This window comes from Mastacembelus armatus, chromosome 5, assembly GCF_900324485.2.
Source record: "Mastacembelus armatus chromosome 5, fMasArm1.2, whole genome shotgun sequence".
Taxonomy (NCBI): domain Eukaryota; kingdom Metazoa; phylum Chordata; class Actinopteri; order Synbranchiformes; family Mastacembelidae; genus Mastacembelus; species Mastacembelus armatus.
The window spans coordinates 19,022,395-19,036,398 of NC_046637.1; the positions used below are offsets into that span (position 1 = coordinate 19,022,395).

General features: G+C 40.3%; 2 protein-coding genes across 5 annotated transcripts in view; both read left to right on the top strand.

The window, feature by feature from the left end:
- Positions 1–14,004, top strand: part of LOC113130120 (band 4.1-like protein 1) — a 66,666-nt gene that overhangs the window by 46,967 nt on the left and 5,695 nt on the right. For 2 of the 4 annotated variants that reach the window (XM_026306453.1, XM_026306454.1), the window contains exons 10-17: positions 787–884; positions 1,528–1,703; positions 2,304–2,533; positions 5,183–5,332; positions 6,570–6,656; positions 6,914–7,069; positions 12,122–12,250; positions 13,727–13,780. In XM_026306453.1, the coding sequence (XP_026162238.1) occupies positions 787–884; positions 1,528–1,703; positions 2,304–2,533; positions 5,183–5,332; positions 6,570–6,656; positions 6,914–7,069; positions 12,122–12,250; positions 13,727–13,780 (1,080 nt within the window). The remainder of the gene's footprint in view (positions 1–786; positions 885–1,527; positions 1,704–2,303; positions 2,534–5,182; positions 5,333–6,569; positions 6,657–6,913; positions 7,070–12,121; positions 12,251–13,726; positions 13,781–14,004) is intronic. The other 2 variants (XM_026306455.1, XM_026306456.2) reach the window with 2 other exon arrangements.
- Positions 7,081–11,406, top strand: LOC113130121 (uncharacterized). Its single transcript, XM_026306457.1, has 2 exons — positions 7,081–8,320; positions 10,155–11,406. Exons 1-2 carry the CDS (start codon positions 7,094–7,096, stop codon positions 10,347–10,349), a joined length of 1,422 nt encoding a protein of 473 aa, XP_026162242.1. The 5' UTR covers positions 7,081–7,093; the 3' UTR covers positions 10,350–11,406.

Sequence of the window (14,004 nt, forward strand, 5' to 3'; positions counted from 1 at the left end):
GGAGTCTCCTCTGGTTTCCCGGGCAACCTCACAGGGATGACTCCAGAGATTCAGTGCAAGCCGTCAAGAAATTTTCCCACTTTACCTACTTGTTAATAAACTTGTTTATATGCTTTTGATATAGATATAAACATTTGAAATAGAATAAAGATCATTACACTGAGCTTTAGAGGTGCTAGTAAGTGGATTTTGTTACTTTTGGACAAACCCAGGTTCTCTGTTGCCCTGTTTGCAGTCCTAGATCCAGCTGCATATTTAGTTACAGATATGAAAGTTGAATTGATCTTCGCATCTGTATCTGTGTATACTTTTCAGTTCTTACTTTTTTAAGCTGAAATGAATGCATGGTCATTTTTGCTGAATGGAAGGCTATAAAATCCTTTACCTTATCCCTCCAGTTTTCTCCTCTGCACGGTCAGGGTCTATATTATGACCCTCGTCATTGTGCTGTGCAGTGCTACCGCTTATCCTCTATGCTGAGTCTCAGTGTGACAGACTGTCTGGGCGAGACCCAGTCAAATGACAGAGCTGCACAGTGAGTCTGTGACTGAGCCAAATAAAGAGTCCCTTTAACAGAACTGCTGCAGCTGCAGCCCCAGCCAGAAGAGAGGAATGAAGAGTGTAAATATAGAGCCATGAAATACTGTAGTTTTCCCATTTGCTCCCAGTATCTTAACACTGGATATTACCCTACCTCTGCTTTGCTCTTGTATGTCCTGTCAGCAAAATCCATGTTCTAAACACTGACTCCCCTCCTACACATTTTCTTCTTTTCCTCCCCTCCAGTATGAACAGTTTGAAAGTACAATCGGGTTTAAGCTTCCCAACCACAGAGCTGCCAAGAGGCTATGGAAGGTCTGCATAGAGCATCATACCTTCTTCCGGTAAGGATCAATCTGATCTAACGGTTGGTAGATTCCATGTTATGTGACTGTCCAAGGCAAACAAAACTTCCATCTGTACAGCTTTATAAGACACAACCACACTGTTCACTGTGTGTGCTCTATTAAACATACACTAGCCTCTCTGCAGTTTCTCACAACCACTGTAGCTTAACTTGTGATCTTTATACTGCTTCAGCCTTGGGAGTGTGTAGGTGGTATGAGGAAACATTTCACACATACAAAGACTAAATGATTACACTATACACACTGTGTAGCAAGCATACAAAAGGCACTCATGTTTGTAGGTCTTTATGCTGTTTTTATAATAAGTTTTCAGCTTTCACCTGAAGGTGTCAAGACAGAAATGAATATGCATTCTTTAACTGCTAAAGATGCCTGCTCTGAACCACAGGGGTACTCTTAAATGCATATTATGTGTTAAAGAAACAGCTGGCAAAAGATGCCTCTTATGTGATGACTTCCTCTGAGAGCAGATCCAAAATGCACAAAGTGGATACTCAAAAATGAGAATAAAATCTCCCTTCAGTATAACACAATCCAAACTAGTGTCAGGACTCATCCTGCTGTTTTTGTCTAGCTGCTTTTGGTAACATGGTTATGGATGACGGTTTTGTTTCCACAGGTTGGTGTCTCCAGAGCCTCCTCCTAAAGGTTTCTTGGTTATGGGCTCAAAGTTTCGATACAGTGGAAGGACACAGGCCCAAACTAGACAAGCCAGTGCTCTGATAGACAGGCCTGCTCCACACTTTGAGCGTTCCACCAGCAAGAGGTACCTGCTGTCCAGGAGCTTGGATGGAGGTGAGAGCCATAAACTATACCTAAAGATATCCATCTGAAAACTGAATATTTTTAAACTTCTCTTTGGTTGCACACTTGAGTTGAGACAGACCTAAAAAAGAGGAATTATTCTTTTTACTGTCCTGTAGAGAGTTAAATGCAACCAGGAGATTGTTAGTTTAGCATTGCATAAATACTGGAAGAAGGGGGAAAGAGATACTCTAGTACTCTAGTTTGGCTATGGCCAAAGGTAATAAATTCACCTACCAGCACCTCATTTACATGTTATATGTCATTGGTTTTATCTGTACAAAACCTGAAGTGTAAAACTGATAAATTGTGATTTTATGGGTGGGGATTATGTGCTGGACTATTTCTTAGCCAGGTGCAAGAAGCCACTGCTGCCATTGAAGAAATGGTCCCTGAGGTTTTCACATTTTGGCTTTTACCTTTGAAAGAGCAAGGCTATCTCGACTCCTGCCTCTAGTATTTATGATAAGCTAGACTCAAACTGAGTGTGGTATCAAGAGCAAATAAGCCTGTTTCCGAAATTGTCAAATTGTTACCTTTAAAACCTACTGACCTCCTTGGGCTTGTCTCTTGTAATAATTGAACCTTTAGAGTTCTCACGACCAGTCTCAGCCATGTGTGAGAACCATGATGGCCTCTCCCACCGCAGCAGCAGTGAACAGCGCCAACTCCACAGCCCCTCAGTGGACGAACAGGAAACAGAGCTGGAGCCCAGTTTGGAGCAGGACGAGGAGGACAAGACCCAAAGGCAGGATCAGGAGACAGAGCAGGACCCAGATCACGATGGCAACATCACTCCGAGCAGAAAGAAGGAGATCATGGTATTAATGAATTCTGTGACTTTTTGTGAAATTCTGTTGTTTTAAAATTGGCTTTATGTAAAAATTGCACAATAGTGGTTTAGCCAAATTGAAGCCATCTCTATCTTGGTGCAAGAAAATCCAGGACTGCAGGGGTATTGATGTAAATAGGTGCAGTGCAAGCTTCTCAGGCCAATTGAGGCTTATCCAGCAGTGACATAATGCTGTGATGGGTTTGGTGGATTTAGCTTTACTAACTCTCCTCCTTTCATTCCTATTCACTCAGGCTTATATGCTTTACTGCACTGCTCATAAATCCTGCTAACAGCTTTACAGTTTTTAACCCTTTCTCATTAAGCTTAGAGATGCAAACTCCAGCCTAGCTCTCTGTTGCTAACATGCTTTTTCTTTTTTTAACTCTTGCTGGCGATAAGGAGGAGGTTGGGGCACCAGTTGACAGTAAACAGGAGGTATTTGGTGTCTGGTGATTGGGTTTCTGTCTTAATCCATCCATCACTTATATCTAATTGTCTCTTACTCTCTCTGCCTGTCTTCCACTGTATCCGTCCGTCTAATTGTGGCAGTCAATACAGTTATAAACAACTATGCTGCATTGCACCACATAAACAAGTGATGCTGCAAAGGTTGTGTCAGGGCTTATTTGTCATAGTTAAGCATCCCAGCAAACATTTGACAGACAGTAATACAATGGGGACGGTATTCCAATGAAACACTGAATTTACAGTACACAATATGACTTTCTAAAAAAGCCTAGAAACCAGTTTGAACCACTATACATATAATAAGAAATATGCCTCTGTCCTGGTTTGCAGTTTGTAGCTATGTTAACCATAAAACATCAGCTTTTATTTTGCTAATTATATGAATTATAATAAATTCCAAAATGTTTTCTGGGATGTTTTTTTTTTCTTTAATTCCACATTTGTCTTGGCATGGTAGCAACTGGCCCAATCTAGCCTTCCAGTCTGTTTGTTTGGCTGTCGGCCTAACTGAATTTCCTTCTACCATCCTGTCTCTGCATCTGACCTTGCTCCTGCACTTTCTGACCCTGCACTCTTTACCTCTGACCCCTCTTGCCCCTCCTCATTCTCCTGCCCCAACTCAGCTCTCTCAGTTGGACCAGGAGGCTACACCTCGGCACAAACAGGAGGTACAAGTTCCTGTTTTTGGCCCTCGTGCTTTCTGTTGTGTGTGCCACTGATCCTCTGCGACCCTACTCTCTGGGGTGTTTTCCACAAATTGAGATTTACCTGCATCCACTGCCTTGGATGAAGAAATATTTGTTTTGAAACGTATGGCAGCTGTGAAGAGATTTCCAGAATGTTATAGATAGAATCGAGCACTTCTCCTTAAGTGCATAGCAGGCATCCATGCATGTTTCTTGCTTTTGAATATTCTGCTCTGTCCAGTGTTGGTATAAATACTCAGATCATTTGCTTAATTAAAATAGAGATTCAAAAATGTAAAAAGATAAAATTTCTCATTCAGAATCATGTCTACGTAACAGTACAGAAATACTGAGAGCAGAATATATTTAAAATATCAAAAACAAAAGTATTTGTACTCCAGAAAGATTATATTCTGTGTGGGTCTGAATTGATCTGCTTTTGTTGGCTCTCTCCATCACCTTTATTGGCATTCACACAGCCTTGAAGTACTGTTGTAAAACACAACTGAACATCAGTGTTCATCATATTTGAGGTTTTGTGGCCAACCAAGATAGTGAAGAATGTTTGCTCATCTGAGTTCAGGCATTTATTTTAATGTTGACATTTTACCCAGACATTCTGATTTTGTATTCTCTTTAGTTTTATGGACACAAGGATGTGCCTGTAAAACAGGATTACAGAAGTAGTTATTGGAAAAAAGCACCATAAAAATCAAGACTGATAAAGCCTGAAGACAGGAGTGGCATAAAACTATATGACATATAAAAATAAATAAGACCCTTCTGGAGTAAAAAAACTAAAAAGTCTTCTAAGTCAACTGTACTGGTCTTTACACCTTACATATATTATATTACATAATTAGTTAATGCTGATGCATGCATTCTTAAGTTGCATTGTGGTGTACTAGTTTTAACTGCTTTTGTTTACAGTATGGTCATTCAGCGCTTGTTAACCAAGGGGACAATTAATTTTTTTGTAAATTTTTTGGACTTGTCAATAATCTTTGCTTTTCTGTGATAAATTGTCCCTTCCTGTGCCACTATTCTGAGATGAAACCATGTGAAAGGTTTGAAGTGAAATGTCTCCACATGTTTGAAGAAAGAAAATACAACTCATAGGATTCTTATGTAATATTCTGATATATATATATATATATATATATATATTCATGCCACGATATTTCTATGTATATATATATATATATATATAGCAAGTATTGTTGCATGAATGTGTAAAGTAACTATGGTTGTCAGATAGTTAAAGAAAAACTACAGTATTTACCTCTAATTAGCTAGCCATACATAGCTAGTTTAGCAGCATCTTCATGTCTTCATTTGTCTGCAGTCAGTGCCTTGACTGTCGTGTGTATTTCTGCATCTTAAAAACAAACTGAACAATTGTTCTCCATGGCCTACAGAGTACAGTATTAGAGTATTCTCTTTTCATCTTTTTTTGTCTTCTTCCACCCCTTGTCCATCAGTTTCTGGATAAGTCTAAGGATGTCTTGCTGAAGCACCAGGCCAGCATCAACGAACTGAAGAGAGCCCTGAGGGAGCCCAACAGCAAGCTTATGAACCGCGAGAAGCGGCTGTCAGCGACCTCCCCAACTGGCACACCAGAAAAGAAGGCTGTGAGTGTGGGCTGAGGTTGGAGGGGTGGGTGTTCGTCTTTGGGCTTTAAGATCTTCTATGGTCAACAGCTCAAATCTAGCAACCTCCAATGCTTGACATTCCATTAAAGGGCATTGGTATTGCTGGCTGTTGTCACATTGAATTCCTCTTTTTGCTGCTTGACTTGAGGCAAAACAGGCCATATTTTTGGGCACGGAGACACTTGTTTTGCAAGTTTTTTTGTTTGCTCTTATTGTTGTTTTTAAATAATCCAAGCCTGAAGGTATGCTGCGCTGATATGACCCACATGAAGTAGTTATGGTTATTTAATGTCTTTCCTGCAGGCGGTTCAAACTGGTATCTCCTGTGCAAAGATATTTTATAAAAAACCTGCAGTTGATTTTAATATGTGAAGATAATGAAGTGCATTCTGCCTCTCTCTGGTACAGCATAATAATTCTGACAATGTCTCAGAGGTACTTGAAAGCTGACTGACAAGTAGCACAGAGGGAAGCATCTTGATGAGATTAGTGTTGAGATATTTTTGAGATTTACTCAATGTGAGGCACTTGAGAAATAATTAGTTATCTTCTTTTTTTTTTTTGATTGACTAACGGTGACACAGTTTTCTTTATGCAAGATCACCAAAGCTCCCTAGTTTTGATCACATTTTGGTGATTAGGTTATTGAAGATACTGTTGGTGGTCTTAAGATTAGATAATTCCTTTTTACCTTTGGTTTAAGGGGTTTTCATACAGTCTCATATGTGCTGTTTTGCTCAGTCAGATCATCCCTATAGATTGTCAAATAGTCTGCAGCAGAACATGTAACCTACACGCTCTCTTATTCCAAGGAGTCGAGAGTGAGGAGGGGGAGTTATTCTGTTTCAGTGACGGTCACGGCTGGGAAACTCTCCGTTCTCTTGACTGTTTCTTGGTAATTCTGTCAAACTCAGCTCTTTGATGTAGTTTCAGAAAAAAAAAAAAATATTTGCATTGCAAATGCTGATTTGAATATGTGGATTTGGTGGCTGTCAGGTACATGGGAATCCATGCTTTCAGTTTGAAGTTCATTAAAATGTTTCTACAGAGTGACTCAGTTAAGTCCTGTTCGCACTGATTTTCTATCTGCTTTTCCCAATTTCTTAGGTTTGCAAAATTGTGCACCTTAGTAATTAAGTCTCTCGCTCTTAGTATGAGCTCTACTGACTGTTCTTCCCTCTCTTTTAAACTCTCTCCTCTGCTTCGTGTTGGCCAGTTGCTGGGCCGAGCAGTGGGAAAGGACCCTGTTAACAGCCTGTCTGTTGAGGGTTTCGTCCAGAAGACTCTGGTGACTTCACCTGAGGTTGCACATCTCTCACTTTTCCTCTTTCATGATACTGTTGACTATCTATAGCCATTTTGCTTTGGTGAATGTACTTCCTATTTATATGTCCGTTGTTCAGGAAATTACTCTCTAGATGCAAATGCATGTTTCCCAAAAATCCACTATGTACCAGTTCTACATTTTTGTTCCCTTTCCCGTGATTCAAATGAGATGTCATTATGTGCAGCAGCTGTGCTTGGCATGTCTAACTGTGTTTAATCTATACCAACATGTAGGGCTCTGAGGAGTGGGTATTGATTGAAAAACAAGAAACTTATCAACAAGACAATGACTGGAAGGCAGAAGAAAAGAAATATCTCTCATCTGATTCCTCATGGGAGAAAAGGGAGCTGGAGACAGGAGTAGACATTACCAAGATGATACATAAAGAGGTAACAGGGTATGACAGAAAAGAAATGACAAGCCATATTGATGATTTTCAGTCGTCCAGAGAGGCAGATGTATGCTCTGAGCCTCGGCCAGCTAGCAAATGTCATTTTGTGAGTCAGTTATCTGAAAATGAAGACTCATTTCGAGACAAATCTCAGAGTAAACCCTCTCAAGCCTCAAACCCTGAGGCAAACAGTGATGTGGCTCCAGGCTCGCGCCAGATAAAGGAACGCACAGCTTCTAAACCAAGAAAGAAGAGGAGACCCCAGAGCTTAAACCTGGGAATGCCTGCAGAACTCATCTATAAGAAAGGAGGCAGCGGCTCTTCTGAAGAAGAAAATGAAGCCTCAGACTCGGACAACAGTCCAGAAAAAAAGCCTAAAACAGGAAATCATTGTGAAGCATCTCCAGTGTTGACGATGAAAGATGATCAGGGATCTGGAAGGCAACAATCTGTCAGGGTTAATAAAGACAGCAAACAAGACGATTTATCAATAGGAGAAAGCAGGGAAGTCTACATTCAAGAAACAGAGCAGGTAAAGACAAAAGTGGGTCAGACTGGGACTACGGATATTGACTTAGGCTCAGTGAATGGACCCGGAAAGCTAGAACATGATACTTCATTAGCAGGTGTCAAAGTGGAGTGTGTGAAGAAGATGCGAGGAAAGAGCCTTATTGACAACAAAGAGCTAGCTGAGGTGAAACTGCGACAGGTCAGGATGCATGAGAGGAAGATTAGTAGTTCTGGAGGTGAGGATGTTGAGGGTTTCATGGGAGACAGAGGTCAGAGGACATCACTGCACCGACTGTCAAGCAGCAGCTGCCAGTCGGAAATCACAAGGATTGTTCCCCTCAAGCCAGAGCGGTCCAAGAGCGTCGCATCTAAGGATGAAAGGGACAGGACAGGACAGGATGAGCTGACTCGGGTCATGAGAAGAGAGTACCGCTGGTCGGTCGGCTCTCCAGAGGGATCCTCAGAACTCCACTGGACTGATGTCTCCACCTTTCATCCAGCATTCACAGCAGATCTGGAGGGCATCACTAAAACAGAACACCCTGATGATAGCTATCAGTTTGGTAGAGGACCTACAGACAGTCAGTTGTTTGGTTCAAAGATGTCAGCACTTCCCAAAATGGCTCCTCCAGCCCCTCCAATAAAAACACAGAAGGCCAGGGAATCCGGCCTGATACTGAGGAACAGCCGAAGTGTCGGCAGGGAGCCGAGCCTGGACGCAGCCAAGAAGAGACACTCGGTAACTCTGCTTGGCATCTGCTATTCAGTCATTGGAAAAAAAAAAAAAAAAAAACATCGCATGAGCTTCAGACAGACTTGCACACCATTTTTCTTTTTTTCTGCGTTTTCAGTGACTTGAAACCCTCATCCATCTTACCTGTTTGTGCCTGTATGAAGAACAGGCGGAGCGGTACTTTTGCTCCGTCTTGTGGCAAAACTCAATCAAAAAGTTTAACATTTTTCCATGTGGAAAACCAATTTCTCCCCTCCCATTGTCCTCAACATGCACCACTCTCTAGCAAATCTGTACAGCTCAGCACTGGCTGTGAAAAGTTTAAAAAATACAAAAATCAATAGTTCATGTTTTGCTTGTTGGTGTGTCTTCGCCTTTTCTAACTTTTGAGCTTCGACTGTCCTCCCAGCTCACGTTCTTCTCTGTCAGAGGGTTCAAAAAAAAAAAAAAAACCTCACATATTATCATTACTCTGATGATTTTCACGCATCTCCATGTTACTTTTAAACTGGGAAAACAAAACAAATGATTTATTGCATGCTAATGTTACAAATTAAATGACTCATTTGAGGAAGAAATGGTGAAATGTACTGTCATCCATTACTTTGTTACAGACAGCTATTATCTCCCAAAATTAGAGATAAATGAAGTATGGAATTGGTTTGCACACAAATGATTGAAAAACTACACAAAACTGATGAGCTTACAGCAACACAATTTACAAAATACCACTTCATCCCTCAGGTTGGTGAGAATGTATCATAAATCAGATGCATTATTGTCCTCAAACCCCACCTGGATAGGAAGCTGGTGGTGTTACAAACACAGTGGTTCCTCCAACTGTGAAACCCCAGCCGGCAGTGAGCAGCCACACACCACAGCTCAGTGCCTGACACAGTCAGATTTGCTGCTTTCATTTCACTGTTGGTATCATTAAGGGCTTGCACGCATTTGACACTGGAATGAAAGGAATTTGAAGTGAATAGACATGACAGCTTTCATCATTTCCCACCTTTTCATCTGAGTCAAGCTCTTGCATATATTGGATTAAACAGGCATGAGAAGAGGTGTTGCACAGCTCTCAGTGTGCAAACGTACACAAGCGTACCTCACTGGCGAGTGACAATCATATCGAGATCTGATTGAACTCGGGGAGTGTGGAAAAATATCAGGCACTCCTCCAAACCATGTGGGCATTTTGACAGGCTTTGAAATGCACTTAGGTTCCTAAATTTAACAACATTATTTGAAAACATTAGGATCTTCCCCTTGTTGAAATTGAAGGTGTGTAGTATTGCAACACTTTCACAGTTGGTTAATGAGTGGCTGCTGCTGCGCTGAAAACCTGCTCATTATATAAACTGCATGATTATCTTATCTTAGCTCTGCTGATTCTAACAAACCTGGCTTTAGATCTTTTTGTTGTAGTAAGCTCACCTCTTTTCTGTCCTCTATTTGCATTGTTGCTTGCTATCTTACTTGAAAGTTGTGCCTGTATCCGTTTGGACCTGACTGGATCTGAGCAAACCCAGTGGGCTTAGATTGGGCCTGGCTGAATTTCTCATCTAAACTTGGGTTTGAGCTATGTAGATGTACAAAAAAAAAAAAAAAAAAAAAATCAGCGTTAGTGATTTTCTTTTTGGTTTTCCCTGGATTTGGACTTTTGCTTCGCAATACACCAGAATCCCATTTTAGGTTTGGATAGAAATATTTGTGCTCAGAACACACTGAGCTAATATTTTCAGGCCCCAGTCAAGTTCTGCTGTTTCTATCTGTGCCACTTCAGCTTGTCCTAACGTCCAGATGCTCTCTGTGCTCTTTTCTCTGCTTCCCCCTGCAGGAGCCTGTCTCTACTCCTGCCATTTATGAAGAGCCATTTGCTGATTTCAAGGTTATTCCTTTGTATTTAAATCCAACTTCATATGCTCCACCCATCATCTGTTTTTATATCCATCCCTCATTGCTAAACTGCATGCCTCCTAACCTACTTCACCAGTTTCTCCTGGTGCACAATATAGAGAATTATAATAGTTAAAGTATTTTAAAAATATCCAAAAGCTATGAAGGACATAGTGTGTTGCTTTGTACTGGTTTCTTATTTGCCCTCACCTATTTACAATGATTAGAAATGGAATTGTATGTGTGGGCTGAGAACAGAACCTGTGATCAAATTTACAAGTGGGCTTGTAATTAATATGAGTGGTGTCATTTTAAGTCCGTTGCACAGGAGCTTTACTATAAATGTAATTCAGTGGTTCCCAGCTTTAAACATAGCTATTTTACTTCCGACCCCTCACTGCAGGTTGCATATGTTACTTTTCTGTTTGTTTTAATTGAATGTGTTTAGGGGCCTGTTCCCTATAAAGGCACACAGCACAGTCCCTAGGGAAGCACTTGAGGTGAGAAAAAAGGCTGGCAAACTGAGTAACAGAGTAACTGAGTAGTTGAAGAACCTTTTACTTAAGGTGTTTTTCCCAAGAAAAAAATTTCATGGGAATTCCATGAAACCTAATAATGGACAAACTGCACTAAATTTCTACTAAAATTCATTACATTTCAGTGAATTCTCAAAGAAACAGATGTCCACAAACAACCTGTGTTCTGTCAGCTTCTTTTATAAGGATATTGTTGCTTTCCTAGGGGTCATATATACAGCATTTTGCCTTCATAGCACACTATCTCATTTACATTTTCCTTTTCTTTCTTTTTATTTATCTTGTGACCCACCACGTTAGGAGCCACTGTTGTAATTTCCTACACAGGCCTTCAAGTTTTCATTTCTAACATGATTGCATGTCTTGTGATTTTTTTTATTTACTATCCTGTATACTGTACTGTATTGCATGTACAATTTTAGATTCTCAATGAATCCCACCATACACAGCACTTTCAGACATAAGGATGACACTCCCCAATTTCATGTCATCTTCCTCAAATATTCGACTACAGTTATGTAACTGTAGTGTGGCCATCACTGTGTCTGTGCCTGCCCCAGAAGGAGCTTGGTGACAGGAGGCCCCAGCTTAGTGGAACCCCAGATGAGGAGCAAGAGCGGGACACCATGGCCTGCATGAGGGAAACCCATCTAGGCATTGAACGCAAGTGCTCCAGTATGACGGTTAGCTCCACATCCAGCCTTGAGGCCGAGGTCGACTTTACTATCATCACAGATCTTCACTCTGGCATGGAGGACTTGTCTAGAGGCATGTCAGAGCTGGGAGAGAGGGAGCGGCAGCCAGAGGTGGGCCGGGAGGACTTTGAAGAGACCTCTAGGTTTTACTCTGCTCGTTTAATGGGCTCGCGGGACAAGTCTCCCATGGAGGAGAAGCTTCCTGAGGAGGTAGAGGTAGACAGATGAATGTGTTCATTTTTCATCATCATCTACATCCACTGGAATCATGCTGCTTAGCTGGACTTAGTTCCATAACTGCTGTTTTTTGTTTATTTTTCTGTTTTCATTGGACCATTTACCATTGTTTGAGTTTTGTTACATTTTGTGTTACATTTTTTATTTAATTTTAAACATAAATACTATACATGCCTTATTTGTTTTGTTGATACCTTCATTTATGAAATCTTCACCCATTTTGTCAGTTGTTTCTTTGATTTCCCATGCCACTGTTGAACAATCCAATAAAAATTGTATTTAAGTGTTTATTCCTTTAACTTAACCATTTTAAAATGCTTGGTTCTGAACAGTACACTGCTCGTCTGGAATGTGCCTTTTTTCCAAGGTCTTCAGGAGTCTTGCTGTGAAGAAACTGCTTGATGCTGTTTGACTTAATGTACCGTCTGTGTTTCACACAGCCTCCTGTGGCAAAAAAAGACCCCAGTGCTGTGAGCGTGGCCCATATGCTGAAGAGAGCTGATACTCAGACGGAGGCACATACGAATGGATCAGAGGTCCACCCTAATATTATGAATGTCTCACCACAGGTAAAACAAATGGAACAAAACATAAGCAATGTGGACAAAAACCTTACTATACTGTCATGCACAATATGTTGTAAATTCACATATCACATTGACATTTATTTACTGTTTTCACATTTTATGCTAAGCTATCCAACTGCTGGCTGTAGCTTCATATATCCAAAGATATAAGTGTTATTGATAACTCTTCAAAAAGTTTACTAATTTCTTTAATTTGTACTTTAGTACTGAATTATTATTTTATTTATTAAAATTAATTACATGTATTTACAGGTGTTGGACCTTTAATGCACTTTGGGTGTTTTTGCTCCTTTTATGTCCTATTTTATACATTTATACTGTTTTGAAGTTAAAGTTTTGGTAAAACCTTTAACACTGATTTCATCATTTCCATTTTTCATCATTCACCTAACAAGCAGAATTGCAATGAAGGATGTAATATTGTTGCAGAGCTCTATCAGTTAGTCTTGATCAGAGGAGAAAGCATGACGGCCATATTCCCCAGATACAGATGACATAACAGTATCATTATGGAATGATTAGTATTGACAGTGTATTAATGAGGATGATGAAAGCAGGTGCGAATCCCATTCATCTCCCGAGGAAAAGATTTGAGTGCTGGCTGGCTGTCCCAGAGGTGCATATTAAAAAATTTAGTCATTACCGGGCTCTTTAGCCATTCAGCTAATGGTGTGGATGAATTCAAGCTGAGATGTAGAGAAGCTGCATTTGAGCTGCAACATTATTACTGACTTCAGTTCTCAAAGATGTCAGCAAAATCTACACTAGTGTAGGTGCATATATGCAGTAAATGGTGGATGATGTCATCTACAGGAAGGCAAAGATCTCCAGCACTGACATTGTTCGTCCAGCAGAGGGAGACATATAATGTCTGTTGTGCTTCCTAACAGTATAAGTACAAGGGTTTCACTAAGGGTTCAGGTTCATTTAATGCATACTTTATTGTGTTTTAAATTTCATTTGAAATGCATAAAACTTCCCCTTTCACCAACTAATCATTATTGAAAAACCCACAAAGACAAAGTGAAAACATACTTTATAAAAGTTTGTTCTCTCATTGACAAAAATATCAAGACAATGAATTCAGTACTTTGTAGAAGCACCTTTGGTAGCAGTTACTGCTCAGTATCACATCTCTCTATTATGTCTGATCTTCTTAATAGGTTGCTCTGTTTGGCTGGACAGCCAAATCTAGAAAGAGTCCTAGTGGTTCCAAACTTCTTCTTTACAACTATTGAGGCCCCTGTGCTCCTCAGAGGAATCAAAGCTTTAGAAATAGTCTTTTAAACAAAAAACATGTTTTTCTTCTTCTTTTGCTCTTCTTTTCTTTCTCCGAGTCCCCCAAAGTGATGTATCTTTATATGATCACCTGATTGATGTTTTTATTGGAGCTGTATGCATTATAAAATTATTATAGTCAGTATACAAGTCTCAAGATGCTCTCTCTCTGTCCTTCAGAACTGTGGAGTCACTAGCTCACAAGAGGCTGCTCTTAAAGAAAATGGCTCCCCTGTAAGTATCTTTATAGAGGAAATACATCAGTGTGACAGCATAATGCATGTGTTTTGTGGCACATTAAGGATCTCCAGCCATTGCAATGTCTCTGTCTCCTTTTTGAGCCTTGATCTTGACTGGATATCCTTCTGAACAATTGTTCAAGTGAATGGTGTTAGAGAGCAATAGTGTATAAATGCATTGTGTGCAGGAACCAAACATCCATTGGACTGTACTGTCAC